A 14,403-nucleotide genomic window follows, 5' to 3' on the forward strand; every position below is an offset into this window, starting at 1 on the left:
CTGAATAAAAAATAAAGGAGCACATGCATCAACATCCCGAAAAGTGATTCCTTAATAGCGAGAAATAAAGAATCGGTAATAAGGAATCGCATTTCGGAATGCATGAACAGATTCGGTAAATCTTAGCGATTCCTTAAAAATCGCTAATAATTACCGATTACTGAAAATACCGATTAGCAAATAGCGAGTTCGGTATTACCGAATTCGGTATTAGCGAGTTTGGTATTAGCGATTTCGAAAAAAATGGGTCGCTCCAGGAGCGGGCTGATGACATCACAACCAGGAAGTCAAGCAGCCCCACCCCCATTCACTGGCCTGAGGAGCTCACAGGAGGAGGCAGAGCACACAGGCTGAGGCAAGAGAATACTCTCTCTGAAACCATCCACCCTACCCTCATCCAGGATGGACAAGGATGCACCAGGCACTGCAGACACGCCCAGGAAGAGGAAGAGAAAGTTCTCTGACAGGGAACTGGAGCACTTGATCGAGGGGGTGAGCAGCAAGCATGACAAGCTGTTTGGCAAGCTGTCACTCAAGGTGCCCGAAGCTGAGAAGAGGAAAATTTGGCTTCGCATCAGGGAGAGGGTGAATGCTGTGGGAGTGACGCACCGCAGCATCGACAACCTCAAGAAGAGGTGGTATGACCTCAGGAAGAGGGCAAAGGAAAGAATTGCAGAAAGGGTCAAGGAGGCAGCTGGCACAGGAGGGGGGCCATCCACAGTACCTGCAAACACTGCCCTGGAGGAGCTCGTCGAGGGGACCATTGAGCAAGAGGCGGTTGTCCGAGTAACGCAGATGGACACCTCCGGCGCAGCCACCACTGAACAAGGTAAGATGCATGCCTGCACCCATACGCTGCGTATCGTATACCCATCCCCATCCACCCAGGTCAATCACAGTGTGCAGGCAGAAGTGCATAACACATATGCCCTCACATCAGTATTGCATCATGGGAGTCGTAGTCATGTCTGCAAACTGTGAATGTATAGTCACAAATGCAAAATAAATGAGATCAGCAGTACAGGGCCAACATACAGTCAAATAATGTAATTCATTGTATGACATAAATGCAGAATGACAAACAGATGTAGTCACAAAATAAACTAACCATGCACTGTTTCATACACAGATGCATCTCCTGGGGATTCTGATGATAGTGAGCGCCTCATCATCTCCGAAACACCGGCAGATTCCGATGGCGACACTCCGCAGGAAGGTCAATCCCCACCTCCACCAGCAACAATACCACCACCACCACTAGCGACAATACCACCACCACCACCACCAACACCTGCGACAAAACCACCAAGACGCAGGGCACATGTCCCCTCCCTGCAGGTGATGGATGCATGCCCGAGTCTGCACCCACAAGTGGGCCAAGTCCTACAGGTGTCACACCGCCAGCACCACCATCAGCACGTGGCAGAGTCACGCAGCGGCGCAGGTCCATGCGCAGTACTGCCGAGGGAGCCGACCAGGCAAGGAACATTTATGGTGGAGTCGAGGCTCGGATGCTGCGTGTTCAGCGCCTGCAGGGGAGACACATGGGGACAATGAACCTCAACATTTCACGTCTCGCAAAACATATGTGCACTCTAACTGACGCAGTGCGGCACATGACCACAGTTGTGGCAGAGGGCAATAAGGACATTAGTGAAAACCTCCAGGAGCTCACCCGTGCCATCCGAGCAGGACAACACAGCGAGCGCCGGAGGCATAGGCAGCACTTGCTCCGTTCCACAGCATCGCCCAGGGCCATCACAGCTCTGCAACAGCACTGCTGTGTTGTCCCGCCGCTCCGTGTCACTGCAGGTGGACCTCGGACATTACTGTGGTGACGTGGCGAAGGCCTTAGGCCAGGTGACCACTGCAGTGGAACACTTGCATGCAGGGACATTCAGTGGCAGCAACTTGGGAGGGGAGGATGGCAGTGAGGCTGCATCCAGTGTGAGCAGCGTCTCGTGATGGAGACACAGCGTGGTGAGGTGGAGGAGACACGCGATAGGAGGCTGGGCGTTCGTGGGAAGCGCCACTAGACATTCTGTCCTGCATCCCTGACCATGGTGGGGTAACCATGGCCCACTTTAACTTTGCATTTGCACTCCCGTGAATCCAACGGTCATGTTTATGCCCACAATGTGTGGGGGAACTCTAATTTGCATTTCAGTGTAACATTGCATACATAAGTGCTCCTGTGAATTAAACAGTAGCACTACTAATGATATCGTCATGGCTCATTCTTACCTGGCTCTGAAATTATGTTGTGTGATGTACGTCCGCCTCCTTTGACCTTCAGCTGTGTTTGTTACGTGTGACTGTCGGTGTTGTGCGGGTGGTTGGTCATCCCGGTATTTCCTGTCCACCTCTATGGGTATCCCCCTTCTGGTTGCAATGTTGTGCAGCATGGTACATACTGCTACAATCCTGCAGCAGGTGTCTGGTTTATATTGCAAAGCACCACCAGTCTTATGTAAGATCCGGAAGTGACTCTTCAGGATCCCGAATGTCCTCTCAATCACATTTCTGGTGCTTATGTGGGCCGCGTTGTAGCGTTGCTCCTGTGGTGTTGCTGGGTTGATGTAGGGGGTGAGGATATATTCCCACAGGGCGTATGCACTGTCACCTACAGGATGGAAGCAAGGGCTTAGCGTCAGTCATGATGATACATGTGTGATGCAGATGTTATGAATAGGTATGTTTACGTACCAAGCAGGAGTCCCTCTCCGAATTCTCCATTGAGCAGACGCCTGTGGATGCCACTGTGTCTGAATATATAGGAGTCGTGTGTGCTTCCTGGAAATTGTGCCACTATGTCCGTGATGATGTGCTTGGCGTCGCACACGACCTGCACGTTGATGGAGTGATAGGACTTCCTGTTACGGAACATATACTCATTGGCTGAGGGTGGACAGATGGGGACATGCGTGCAGTCAATGCATCCTATGACATGGGGGAATTGGGCCACCTGGTAGAATTCCTGTTTGGTGTGGTCCATCTGCTGGGGGGTTGTGGAATAGGACGGTGATGTTTTCCTTTCAAACCTTTAAACGCTCGGTGGGGAGAGGATGTGGCCTAACGGCCAGAGCTGCCGGCTTTGGTGCTGGGGAACCAGGTTCGAGTTTCAGCGTTGCCTCAACATCCTGTGATTCTGAGCAAATCACTTAATCTCCCCGTGGCTACCAAAAACAAGCATTTGCAATGCAATAGGTTTCGCATTTATAAGAGTTTGAGCTATTGGCATTGTAAAATTACAATGCCTTTTATTTATGTTTTGGTTTTAAAACAAATAAAATGCATTGTCATTTACAATGTCAGTAGCATAAACTCACATAAAAGCAGTGTGTGGAGTGCAGCAGTGTGCGGCGTGCAGCAGTGTGCGGCGTGCAGCAGTGTGAGGCGTGCAGCAGTGTGCAGCAGTGTGCGGCGTGCAGCAGTGTGCGGCATGCAGCAGTGTGCGGCGTGCAGCAGTGTTTCGTGTAGCAGTGTGAGGCATGCAGCACTGTGACGTGCAGCGGCGTGCAGCAGTGTGTGGCGTGCAGCAGTGTGTGGCGTGCAGCAGTGTTTCGTGTAGCAGTGTGAGGCATGCAGCACTGTGGCGTGCAGTGGCGTGCAGCAGTGTGCTGCGTGCAGCAGTGTCGCGCAGTATGCAGCAGTGAGTAATGCAGCAGTGTGCAGCAGTGTGGGGCGTGCAGCAGTGTGCCGGTTGCATCAGTGTGTGCCGTGCAGCAGTGTGTGGCGTGCAGCAATGTTTCGTGTAGCAGTGTGTGACGTGCAGCAGTGTGTGGCGTGCGGCATGCAGCAGTGTGCGGCGTGCGGCAGTGTGCGGCAGTGTGAGGCGTGCAGCAGTGTGAGGCGTGCAGCAGTGTGAGGCGTGCAGCAGTGTGAGGCGTGCAGCAGTGTGTGGCGTGCAGCAGTGTGAGGCGTGCAGCAGTGTGAGGCGTGCAGCAGTGTGAGGCATGCAGCAGTGTGAGGCGTGCAGCAGTGTGAGGCGTGCAGCAGTTTGAGGCGTGCAGCAGTGTGAGGCGTGCAGCAGAGTCACGTGGAGGGTGAGGAGAGACACGTGGAGGGTGAGGAGAGACGTGTGGAGGGTGAGGAGAGACACGTGTGGAGGGTGAGGAGGAGACACGTGTGGAGGGTGAGGAGGAGACACATGTGGAGGGTGTGGAGGAGACGCATGTGGAGGGTGAGGCGGAGGGTGAGGAGACACGTGTGGAGGGTGAGGAGAGACACGTGTGAAGGGTGAGGAGCGACACGTGTGGAGGGTGAGGAGAGACGTGGAGGGTGAGGAGAGACGTGTGGAGGGTGAGGAGAGACACGTGTGGAGGGTGAGGAGAGACACGTGTGGAGGGTGAGGAGAGACACGTGTGGAGGGTGAGGAGAGACACGTGGAGGGTGAGGAGAGACACGTGGAGGGTGAGGAGAGACACGTGGAGGGTGAGGAGAGACACGTGGAGGGTGAGGAGAGACACGTGGAGGGTGAGGAGAGACACGTGGAGGGTGAGGAGAGACACGTGGAGGGTGAGGCTTTTGCGGGCGCCATCTTAGAGCGTCCTGACGCTCGCTTCAGTACAGGGGACGCCTATTTAAAGTCGTCCTCTCCGCGCAGCGGGAACGCGCAGCTGGGACGCCGTCGCGTGGCCGGAGTCGTGCCAGAGTCCTGCCCGTCTGCGCCCGTCCGCGCTAGGGACGCGCTGGACTCTGGCGAGGCCCTGCTGGTACGAGGTGCGGTTGGTTTCTTCCAGCCATGCTGACATACTCTTGTGACACCCTGCGTGACCTGGGACGTTGGACTGCTGGCTGTAGTCTACCCCTCCTTCATCCATTGGACGGCCCTTATCTTTGTGCTGGCTGTCAGTGGTTTCTGGAGCAAGCTATTTCTATCGCTCCCGCATGTCCGGTGGCAGCCGCTCGTTACACCCGCCCGGAGCATGCTCTCCGCATTTTCAGTTTTAATGCGAGGTCTTTGGTGGCACATTATCAGGCAGTATTTGATCTGCTGCAGGATGCAAGCCCGGACATTGTGGCTATCACCGAGACATGGTTGAAAGACGAGGACGCAGCCATTATTAATCTGGCGTTCCCCCCGGACTATACAGTCCGTACCCTTAATCGATCGTCTAGGGGAGGGGGAATTGCCCTGGCTATTCGTTCTAGTCTTACGTGCTCCTGGACCGCACTGACCATTGCGGGATGTGAAAGTGCGCTGTTTAAGATTCTGGTCACTCCTCACTTTTCGCTTTCGGGGATGGTTGTCTATCGTCCCCCAGGGAGCGAGGCGGCGTTTCGCGCCGCTTTCCCGGATGTGGTTAGCTCCTTGGTGGTGGGGTGCCCCAACTTTTCGATTCTGGGGGACCTTAATCTCCATTTCGATAGACCTGACCTACCCGCGGTCAGCGGCCTTCTCATGGATTTGGAGGCCTTACAGCTGCTGCAGCTTGTTCAGCAGCCCACCCACATCTGTGGCCATACGCTGGATCCCTTCTTCACCAATCTGACAAATGCTTCTGTCACTGCCGTTTCGCCCTTGGGTTGGACAGACCATTCTTTGGTCGCCATTAGTACCCCTTTGTCAGGTAGGACCGTCACCCCTCCTGCAAAGTTGATTGTAAGGCGGCACTGGGGCAAATTACGGTTGGAAGATCTGCACCGTGTCCTCGCGGCAGAGCCATTAGAGCCGTTTGTAACCGTTGATTCAGGTTACGATGGGTTCTGCGCGTGGATCTCTAAAGCGCTCGATGCGCTCATCCCACTTACTGCCTGTAAGACCAGTGCCAGAGAATCTAGCCCATGGTACGATGGTGCCCTACGTGCGCTCAAGGGCAGTTGCAGGCGTGCAGAGAGGGCTTGGCGGAAGGCGTATGACTCGGGTAAAAAAGCTATCTATCTCGCCTCCGTCAAAGTATACCATCGGGCTGTGTGCCGTGCTCGGGCTTTGTATTATACGGCCGAAGTAGGCCACAGCTCTAACCCCTCGAAAACTATTTTCAAGTTGATGAAGGATCTTCTAGCTAAGCGCCCCGATGCTCCTACGACGGGCTCTACCGCTCACTGTGAGGCTCTTGCGGCGTTCTTTCAGGAAAAGGTCCAAAACATCTATATGACCTTTCCTTCCACAGGACCTCCAGCTGAGTCTCCAGTCTCCATCTGTGGAGTCGCAGCCCTGCACTCGCTTCCCCTGTTGACATTAGAAGGGTTCAACATCTTGGCAAAGCAGGTGAAATCTGGGTCCCCCGCCGACCCTCTCAGTTCGGCTCTCTTTAGAGATGAGTCGTTCGTGGGTCGGACCATGATACACTCCCTGATTAACATCTCGTTGGAGTCGGGCACGGTCCCCCGTAGCTGGAAGCGGGCGGTGGTCTCTCCCATCCTTAAGAAGCCCTCATTGGACCCAGACAAGCCTGAAAATTTTCGGCCCATCTCTTTGCTTCCCTGGCCTACCAAAGTAATGGAGGCCTATGTCAACAAAGTTCTCTCGGCCCACCTTATCCAGTTTAACATCTTGGATCCCACCCAAAATGGCTTCAGTGCGGGTCACAGCACGGAGTCTGCCCTTCTCTCCATGGCCGAACATCTACGCACAGTGATGGATGCGGGGCAGACAGCGGCGCTCGTCTTATTAGATCTGAGCGCCGCGTTCGACACCGTGTCCCATCCTATCCTGTTGCATCGCCTGGAGGAGGTCGGGCTGGGTGGCTCTGCCCTCCAGTGGTTCCGCTCTTTCCTAAACGATCGTTTCTTTAGCGTTGCGCAGCCTCCGTACCAGTCCCAATTTCTCCCTCTGAGACAGGGGGTCCCGCAAGGCTCCTCGCTGAGTCCCACTCTTTTCAATCTGTATGTGAGACCGCTGGCTGAGATCGTCAAGCAATGGGACATGACTATGGTCTCGTATGCTGACGATACTCAGCTAGCGGTGACTATCAGCGGGGATGCAGATCGGGATGCCCCCAGGTTTCAGAGTGGACTTAGGGCGGTGGCAAGCTGGATGAAGAACAACTGTCTCCAGCTCAACGCGAAGAAAACTGAGATCATGATCGTTGGCAGGAAGGCGGAACTGTGGGGGGACAAGTGGTGGCCCATTGAACTGGGGCCGGCCCCTTTCCCGGTCACTGAACTTAGGAATCTTGGAGTATGGATGGATCCCGCTCTAAGTTACGTGGGCCATTCGAAGAAAATCGCGGCCGGTTGTTTTGGCATCCTGCGGTCGCTGAGGCCCATTCTTAAGTTCTTTGACCGTGGTACCAGGCAGCTGATAGTCCAGGCCACGGTATTATCTCGCCTGGACTATGCCAGCTCGCTTTTGGTAGGGGCCAATATGGCGGAGACTACCCGCCTTCAACGAGTGCAGAACGCTGCGGCTAGAGCCATCGTAGGCCTACCCCGAAGGAGCTCTGTTTCAGGCGTTTTGAGATCCTTGCACTGGCTCCCCATCAAATCACGCATCCAGTTCAAGGTGTTGTGTCTGGCGTTTAAGATCTTGAGGGGAGTTGGTCCGCCAATTCTTGCTGACCTCCTGTCGTGGTATGTTCCTTCCCGCGTTTTGAGATCGGGAAGCCATGCGCTTGCGCTGGTTCCCCGTTACAGGTTGTGTCGGGCGGGTGGTCGCTCTTTTAGGGTGAGGGCGGCCGAACTCTGGAATTCCCTCCCAGTAGACTTGCGGCTTCGGACTGACCTCTTGGCCTTTCGCAAGGCGTTGAAAACGTTTCTTTGTAATTAGCTCTTTTTTGGTGTTGTGTTTTCTGCTTTCTGTTGCACTTTGCCTGCCATGCGCCAGGACGCCCCTTAGCTGGGGCAGCTGTGCGCAATACAAAAGTGCATAACATAACATAACATAACAGGAGAGACGTGTGGAGTGTGAGGAGAGACACGTGGAGGTTGGGGAGACACGTGGAGGGTGAGGAGAGACACGTGGAGGGTGAGGAGAGACACGTGGAGGGTGAGGAGAGACACGGAGGGTGAGGAGAGACACGTGTGGAGGGTGAGGTGGAGGGTGAGGAGAGAGACGTGTGGAGGGGGAGGAGAGACGTGTGGAGGGGGAGGAGAGACGTGTGGAGGGTGAGGAGAGACGTGTGGAGGGTGAGGAGAGACGTGTGGAGGGTGAGGAGAGACGTGTGGAGGGTGAGCAGAGAGACGTGTGGAGGGTGAGCAGAGACACGTGTGGAGGGTGAGCAGAGACACGTGTGGAGGGTGAGGAGAGACACGTGTGGAGGGTGAGGAGAGACACGTGTGGAGGGTGAGGAGAGACACGTGGAGGTTGAGGAGAGACGTGGAGGGTGAGGAGAGACACGTGGAGGGTGAGGAGGGTGAGGTGGAGGGTGAGGCAAGACACGTGGAGGGTGAGGTGGAGGGTGAGGAGAAACAGAGTTGGAGGGTGAGGAGAGACGGAGGTGGAGGGTGAAGAGAGACGGAGGTGGAGGGTGAGGAGAGACGGAGGTGGAGGGTGAGGAGAGACGGAGGTGGAGGGTGAGGAGAGACGGAGGTGGAGGGTGAGGAGAGACAGAGGTGGAGGGTGAGGGTGAGGAGAGACCGAGGTGGAGAGTGAGGAGAGACCGAGGTGGAGGGTGAGGAGAGACCGAAGTGGAGGGTAAGGAGAGACCGAGGTGGAGGGTAAGGAGAGACTGAGGTGGAGGGTAAGGAGAGACTGAGGTGAAGGGTAAGGAGAGACCGAGTTGGAAGGGAATCAGAAGTGGAGGAGAGAGAGGTGGAGGGTGAGGAGAGACAGTGGTGGAGTGGAGGATATCACTTGTTCGAGGCATGTGGGCTGCTGAATTCATATCTGTGCATAGATCGCCGCCTAGTGTTGGGTCCGGATGTTTGCACGTTGTTGTCCTGGAAGAGTCTTCGAAGTATCCTGGGATAGGTGACTCCTCCCCTGGACTACAGTGCGCATGGGCATCCTCTCCATCCTCAGATTGTTTTTTTCCGCCATTGGGTTCGGATGTGCTATCTTGACTCAAGTTAGGAAAATCTTTTTTCAGACCAAAAGGCCTTTAGTTCGCGTCGGTACTGTTCTCGATCGGTATCGATAGTATCTTTGTTAGTTTACTAACTTCCAGAACAAACTTTCGCACCTTACCCGACCGTCGATTCGACATCAACGATGGAATCGAGGACACCATTCAAGAGGTGTCCGGTATGCAATGCGAAATATCCCCACGTCGACGTCCATCCGGTGTGCAACAAATGCCTTTCACCGGATCACGACGAATCTACATGCATGGCCTGTGCCAGATTTCGATCCAAGAAGACTCTACGGAATCGACGAGCGGCGAGACTCGAGGCGCAGCAAGCGGCACCGGCCCCGGCCGACATCTTCAACGCCAAGACCGAAGATGTCGAAGAAGTGGAGAACCTACCCTCCAGTCCCGCTTTCGAACATGACTCCGGATTGGAAGACGTCGACGAAACACTCTTTCGCAGAGATGAAGACGACACCGAGGTAGGAGACTACAATGAGGCCTTAGGGGCCGAAGAGAGTAGCTCCGGTGACGAGCAAGGCCTACCCATTCAGACTGAAGAAAGCCCGGTGCAACAGTCTATGGCTCCGGTCGAGGGATCGCCTTCGGGCCTTACCCAAGACCTATCCCGCAGTTCTTCGGCCCCGCCCTCGGGCCCGGCCTCGGACATTCAGCGGCAGCCATTAATGCCCAAAACGGCTGGTTTCCCTTCTTCGAAACCGAAACCGAAAGCTGTATTGGTTCAATTGAAACCGAAACCGAAAGTGGCGCTGGTCGGATCGAGGCCCTCCACACCTTCGACGCCAGCAAAACACATCGGCACCGAGCGCACCAAACGAGACTTCGGTGCCGAACTCGAAGCGGCCGACGTCGGAGTCGACATAAGGAAGAAGGCCTTCGGTACCACCAAACCTGCTCGGCTCCCGGCACCGACGCAATCGACTCCGACCCCAAAGGTCAAACAGCCTGCTGCGTCTCACACCGCTTCCACGGCAACACCAAAGCCACACTCATCGAAGAAGTCGACGGCCATTCCCGCCCCTCGACTCAATGACCCACCGGCGCCGAAAAAATCCACGACCGCCTCGACAGAACCGGTCGGTGCAAAAGAATCGAGGGCACTCCAGACGCGACCCATTGCTGCGCAAAGCACCAAAAAGAAAATGGTCCTCCAGGACACGTCGGGCTCCGAGCCAATTAAAGCTCCAGCAGCCTCTTCGGCGCCAGCCAACATTACTTTTGGCCTGCCACCATCCACGGCCCCGAAACTGTTCCAAATCAGGACACGGGTCACCCACACCACGATCATGCCTGCCGAACGCTCTGCGGAGACGTCTCCATCGCATCTCATCGACGCCGACACCGGCAGGATGATTATCCACAAAAGGAAAATAACTTCAGAGCCGGCTTTGGACTCCTTCAGGATTCCACTTAAAAGAAAGCTGCCTGTGGCTTCAGAACCAGTTCTTTACTAACCTTTCCACTCACCCTACCAGGATCCACAATCCTTCTCTCCCACACACTCCGACACGGATGCGTTGGAGGACTACATGGGTGACCAAGTCCCCTACCCCGGAGACATGGACCCTGACGGCCAACAGGACCCTGATCAAACTTGGGATGACCCTGTGGACCCAGGTGCACCTATGGATGCACAAGACCCGCAACTCTATGGAGCAAAAACATCTCCCACAGAGGACACTGCAGCGTTCAACGCTCTAATTGAACGTGCTGCGGCCAATCATGGGGTGCAACTTCACTCGGACACCGTCGAGGACGACTTTCTTATGGATACTTTCGCATCCTCAGAAAGGAATATAAAAACTCTACCCATGTTGAAGGGTGTCCTCAAACCAGCAAAGGACATCTTCAAGGAACCCACCAGGGCAAGAGTGATAAACCCCAGGATCGACAAGAAATACAGATCAGCGCCTGGGGACCCTACTTACATCAGAGGCCAATTACCTCTGGATTCCATTGTCGTTGCGAATGCTCGCAAGAGGGCACACTCACAAACAACGGGTGACGCTCCTCCCCCGGACAAAGAGTCCAAGGTGTTAGAGACCTCTGGCAAACGGGTTGCCGCCCAGGCAGCCAACATATGGCGCATTGCCAATAATCAAGCGCTCCTCGCTCGCTACGATAGAGCGCACTACGACACATTAGAGCAACTACTCCAACATCTCCCTGACCAATACAGAGAAGGTGCAGAGATCCTCATCAGGGAGGGACAGCTCCTCACAAACGCATCCATCAAGTGTGCGCTGGATGCCGCAGACACAGCTGCCAGGGCCATAAACACTAGCGTCATGCTGCGACGACATGCCTGGTTACGAATCTCCGGATTCAAACCTGAGGTGCAAAACAACATACTCAACCAGCCTGTCAACCCCGACTATTTATTCGGCCCTGAGGTTGACACCACCCTAGAGAAAATAAAAAAGGACACGGACACTGCAAAGTCCATGGGGGCTCTCCAGACTCAGTCCTTTCGGAGCGGCTCCTTTCGTCGCCCCGGAAATAGAGGAGCAGGTAGAGGACAGGGGTCACAGCAAACATACAACAAGGGCAATACACAAACCACCTACGATAAAAACACACGGGGTGGATATCGTGGCTCCAGTACAAAGGGCAGAGGACGCGGCTACGGCAACACCAGGTCCTCCCCCAAGAACAAGCAGTGACGCCCTCTCCCTTCCTCCCGACCACATAACACCTGTCGGGGGAAGGCTACAAAGGTTCCTGTCCACGTGGAACTCCATCACCACGGACAGGTGGGTCAAAGATATTGTCAAATACGGTTACTGTCTAGAACTAACCTCCACTCCACCCACAATACCTCCAAAAAACCGTCCTATGTCCTCAGAGCACTTAACGCTCTTACAGCAGGAGGTGCAAAGTATGCTTCTAAAAGGCGCAATAGAGGTCGTACCCGTCCACGAGCAAGGTACGGGGGTGTACTCCCTGTACTTTTTAATACCGAAGAAGGACGGGTCACTCAGACCTATATTAGACCTGAGACCCCTAAACAGATACATTCTTTCCGAGCATTTTCACATGCTCACTCTACAGCAAGTCCTCCCGCTGCTCAAGCAGGGAGACTTTCTGGCCACACTGGACCTCAAGGATGCGTATTTCCACATACCCATTCACCCCTCACACAAAAAATACCTCAGGTTCACTGTTCAAGGGCAGCACTACCAATTCAAAGTCCTTCCCTTCGGCGTGACAACGGCACCAAGGGTGTTTACAAAGTGCCTAGCTACTGTGGCGGCACATCTACGGAGGCAGCACATACACGTCTACCCTTACCTGGACGACTGGCTCGTTCAAGCGAAGTCAGCCCAGCAATGTGCCAGCCACATGTCCCGCACCATTCACCTCCTTCACAGTCTGGGGTTCTCACTAAATTACCCAAAATCCCATCTACAGCCCGCACACGTACAACAGTACCTAGGTGCGACTATAGACACTCTGGCGGCCACAGCTCAGCCAAATTTGGTGAGAATCAACAGCATGCAAATGCTGATTTCCAAGTTCAAACCACAACACTCCCTTCCCGCGCGAGTGTTCATGCAGTTGATAGGCATGATGGCCTCCTGCATCTTCATAGTCCCCCACGCGAGACTACATATGCGCCCGCTTCAGGAGTGCTTAGCACGTCAGTGGAATCAGGCTCAAGGACAGTTGAAAGACCTAGTGTTGGTGAGCGGTCGGGCATACAACTCTCTGCATTGGTGGAATCCACAAAACCTTTGCAAGGGCCGACCGTTCCAAGAGCCTGTCCCACAGATAATACTGACGGCGGACGCGTCTCTCCAGGGATGGGGAGCTCATGTACTCCATTAGACAGTGCAGGGACTATGGACACAACAACAAAAGAAGATGCACATCAACCTTCTAGAGCTGATGGCAATCTTCCTCGCTATGAAAGCATTCAAAGTACACTTGTGCAACAAAGTCGTGTTGATCCGGACGGACAACATGACTGCCATGTACTACATACAGAAGCAGGGAGGAACACACTCTCCACAGTTGTCTCATCTGGCTCAGAGCATGTGGAAGTGGGCCATTCAAAGGAACATGTTCCTCATGGCAGAACACCTCCCCGGCAAGGACAACCAGATGGCGGATCTGCTCAGCAGACACAGCCACCAGATGCACGAGTGGGAGTTACACCCATCAGTACTCCAACCGTACTTCCAGCAGTGGGGTCATCCAGAGATAGACCTATTCGCGACAAGCGAAAACGCAAAATGCCAAAGCTTTGCCGCCAGGTTCCCACATCCGCAGTCGTAGGGCAATGCGATATGGATGAACTGGTCCGGCAGATTTGCGTACGCTTTTCCCCCAGCACCACTGATACCGCTGGTGGCACGCAAACTGCGTCAACACTCACTGACGCTCGTCCTGGTTGCTCCAACGTGGGCACGCCAGCCGTGGTACACCACCTTTCTCGAACTTTCCGTGGTGCCGCATCAAAGGCTGTGGGTCAAACCCGAGCATTTGACGCAGAACCATGGAGAGATTCAGCATCCAGATCCGCAACAGCTGAACCTGGCAATCTGGCTCCTGAAGTCCTAGAGTTTGGCTACCTAAACCTGCCACCTGACTGTATGGACATCATTAAGGAGGCCAGGAGACACACTACCAGAGCTTGCTATGCAGCAAAATGGAAGAGGTTCGTCATTTATTGCAATAATAATGACATTAACCCGCTAGACGCATCCATCCAAAACATTATTTGTTACCTATTACACCTATACCGATGCAATCTGGCGTACACCTCTATACGTGTCCATTTGACCGCGATATCAGCCTATCTACAAACCAGGCAGCACCTCTCTCTATTCAGAGTGCCTGCCATCAAAGCATTCTTGCAAGGACTCAAACGAGTCATTCCACCTAGCCACCCACCAGCCCCAATGTGGAACCTCAACTTGGTCCTCACACGCCTGATGGGTCCACCCTTTGAACCTCTACACTCATGCGAGATTCAATTCCTTACCTGGAAAGTAGCTTTCCTAGTAGCGATCACTTCTTTGAGAAGAGTTAGTGAACTCCAGGCACTAACCGTTCAAGAGCCATTTATACAGGTTCACGCCAACAGGGTCGTACTACGTACCAACCCCAAATTCATGCCAAAGGTGGTATCGCAGTTCCACATGAATCAAACCATTGAACTGCCCGTTTTCTTCCAAAACCCACAAACTGTCACAGAAAGGGCACTCCATACACTAGATGTCAAAAGGGCCCTCATGTATTATATCGACAGGACCAAACCCTTTAGGAAAACACAACAACTTTTCGTTGCCTTTGCCCCACACCACAAAGGTAACGCTATCTCCAAAGCAGGAATAGCCAGATGGATCGTTAAATGTATTCAAATTTGCTATCAAAAGGCTAAACGCACTTTAACGATTCCCCCACGAGCCCACTCAACACGTAA

General features: G+C 54.1%; 1 protein-coding gene across 6 annotated transcripts in view; it reads left to right on the top strand.

Annotated features, from left to right (window-relative positions):
• PMS1 (PMS1 homolog 1, mismatch repair system component) overlaps positions 1-14,403 on the top strand; it is a 903,709-nt gene that overhangs the window by 808,264 nt on the left and 81,042 nt on the right. Inside the window, exon 13 of one of the 6 annotated variants that reach the window (XM_085648800.1) lies at positions 1,130-2,117. The exons of the other annotated variants lie outside the window; for them this stretch is intronic. Within the exon in view, the coding sequence (XP_085504926.1) occupies positions 1,130-1,261 (132 nt within the window). The 3' untranslated portion in view covers positions 1,262-2,117. Of the gene's footprint in view, positions 1-1,129; positions 2,118-14,403 lie in introns of those variants that run through there. 6 annotated transcript variants of the gene reach the window in all.

This window comes from Triturus cristatus, chromosome 3_2, assembly GCF_964204655.1.
Source record: "Triturus cristatus chromosome 3_2, aTriCri1.1, whole genome shotgun sequence".
NCBI classification, from domain to species: domain Eukaryota; kingdom Metazoa; phylum Chordata; class Amphibia; order Caudata; family Salamandridae; genus Triturus; species Triturus cristatus.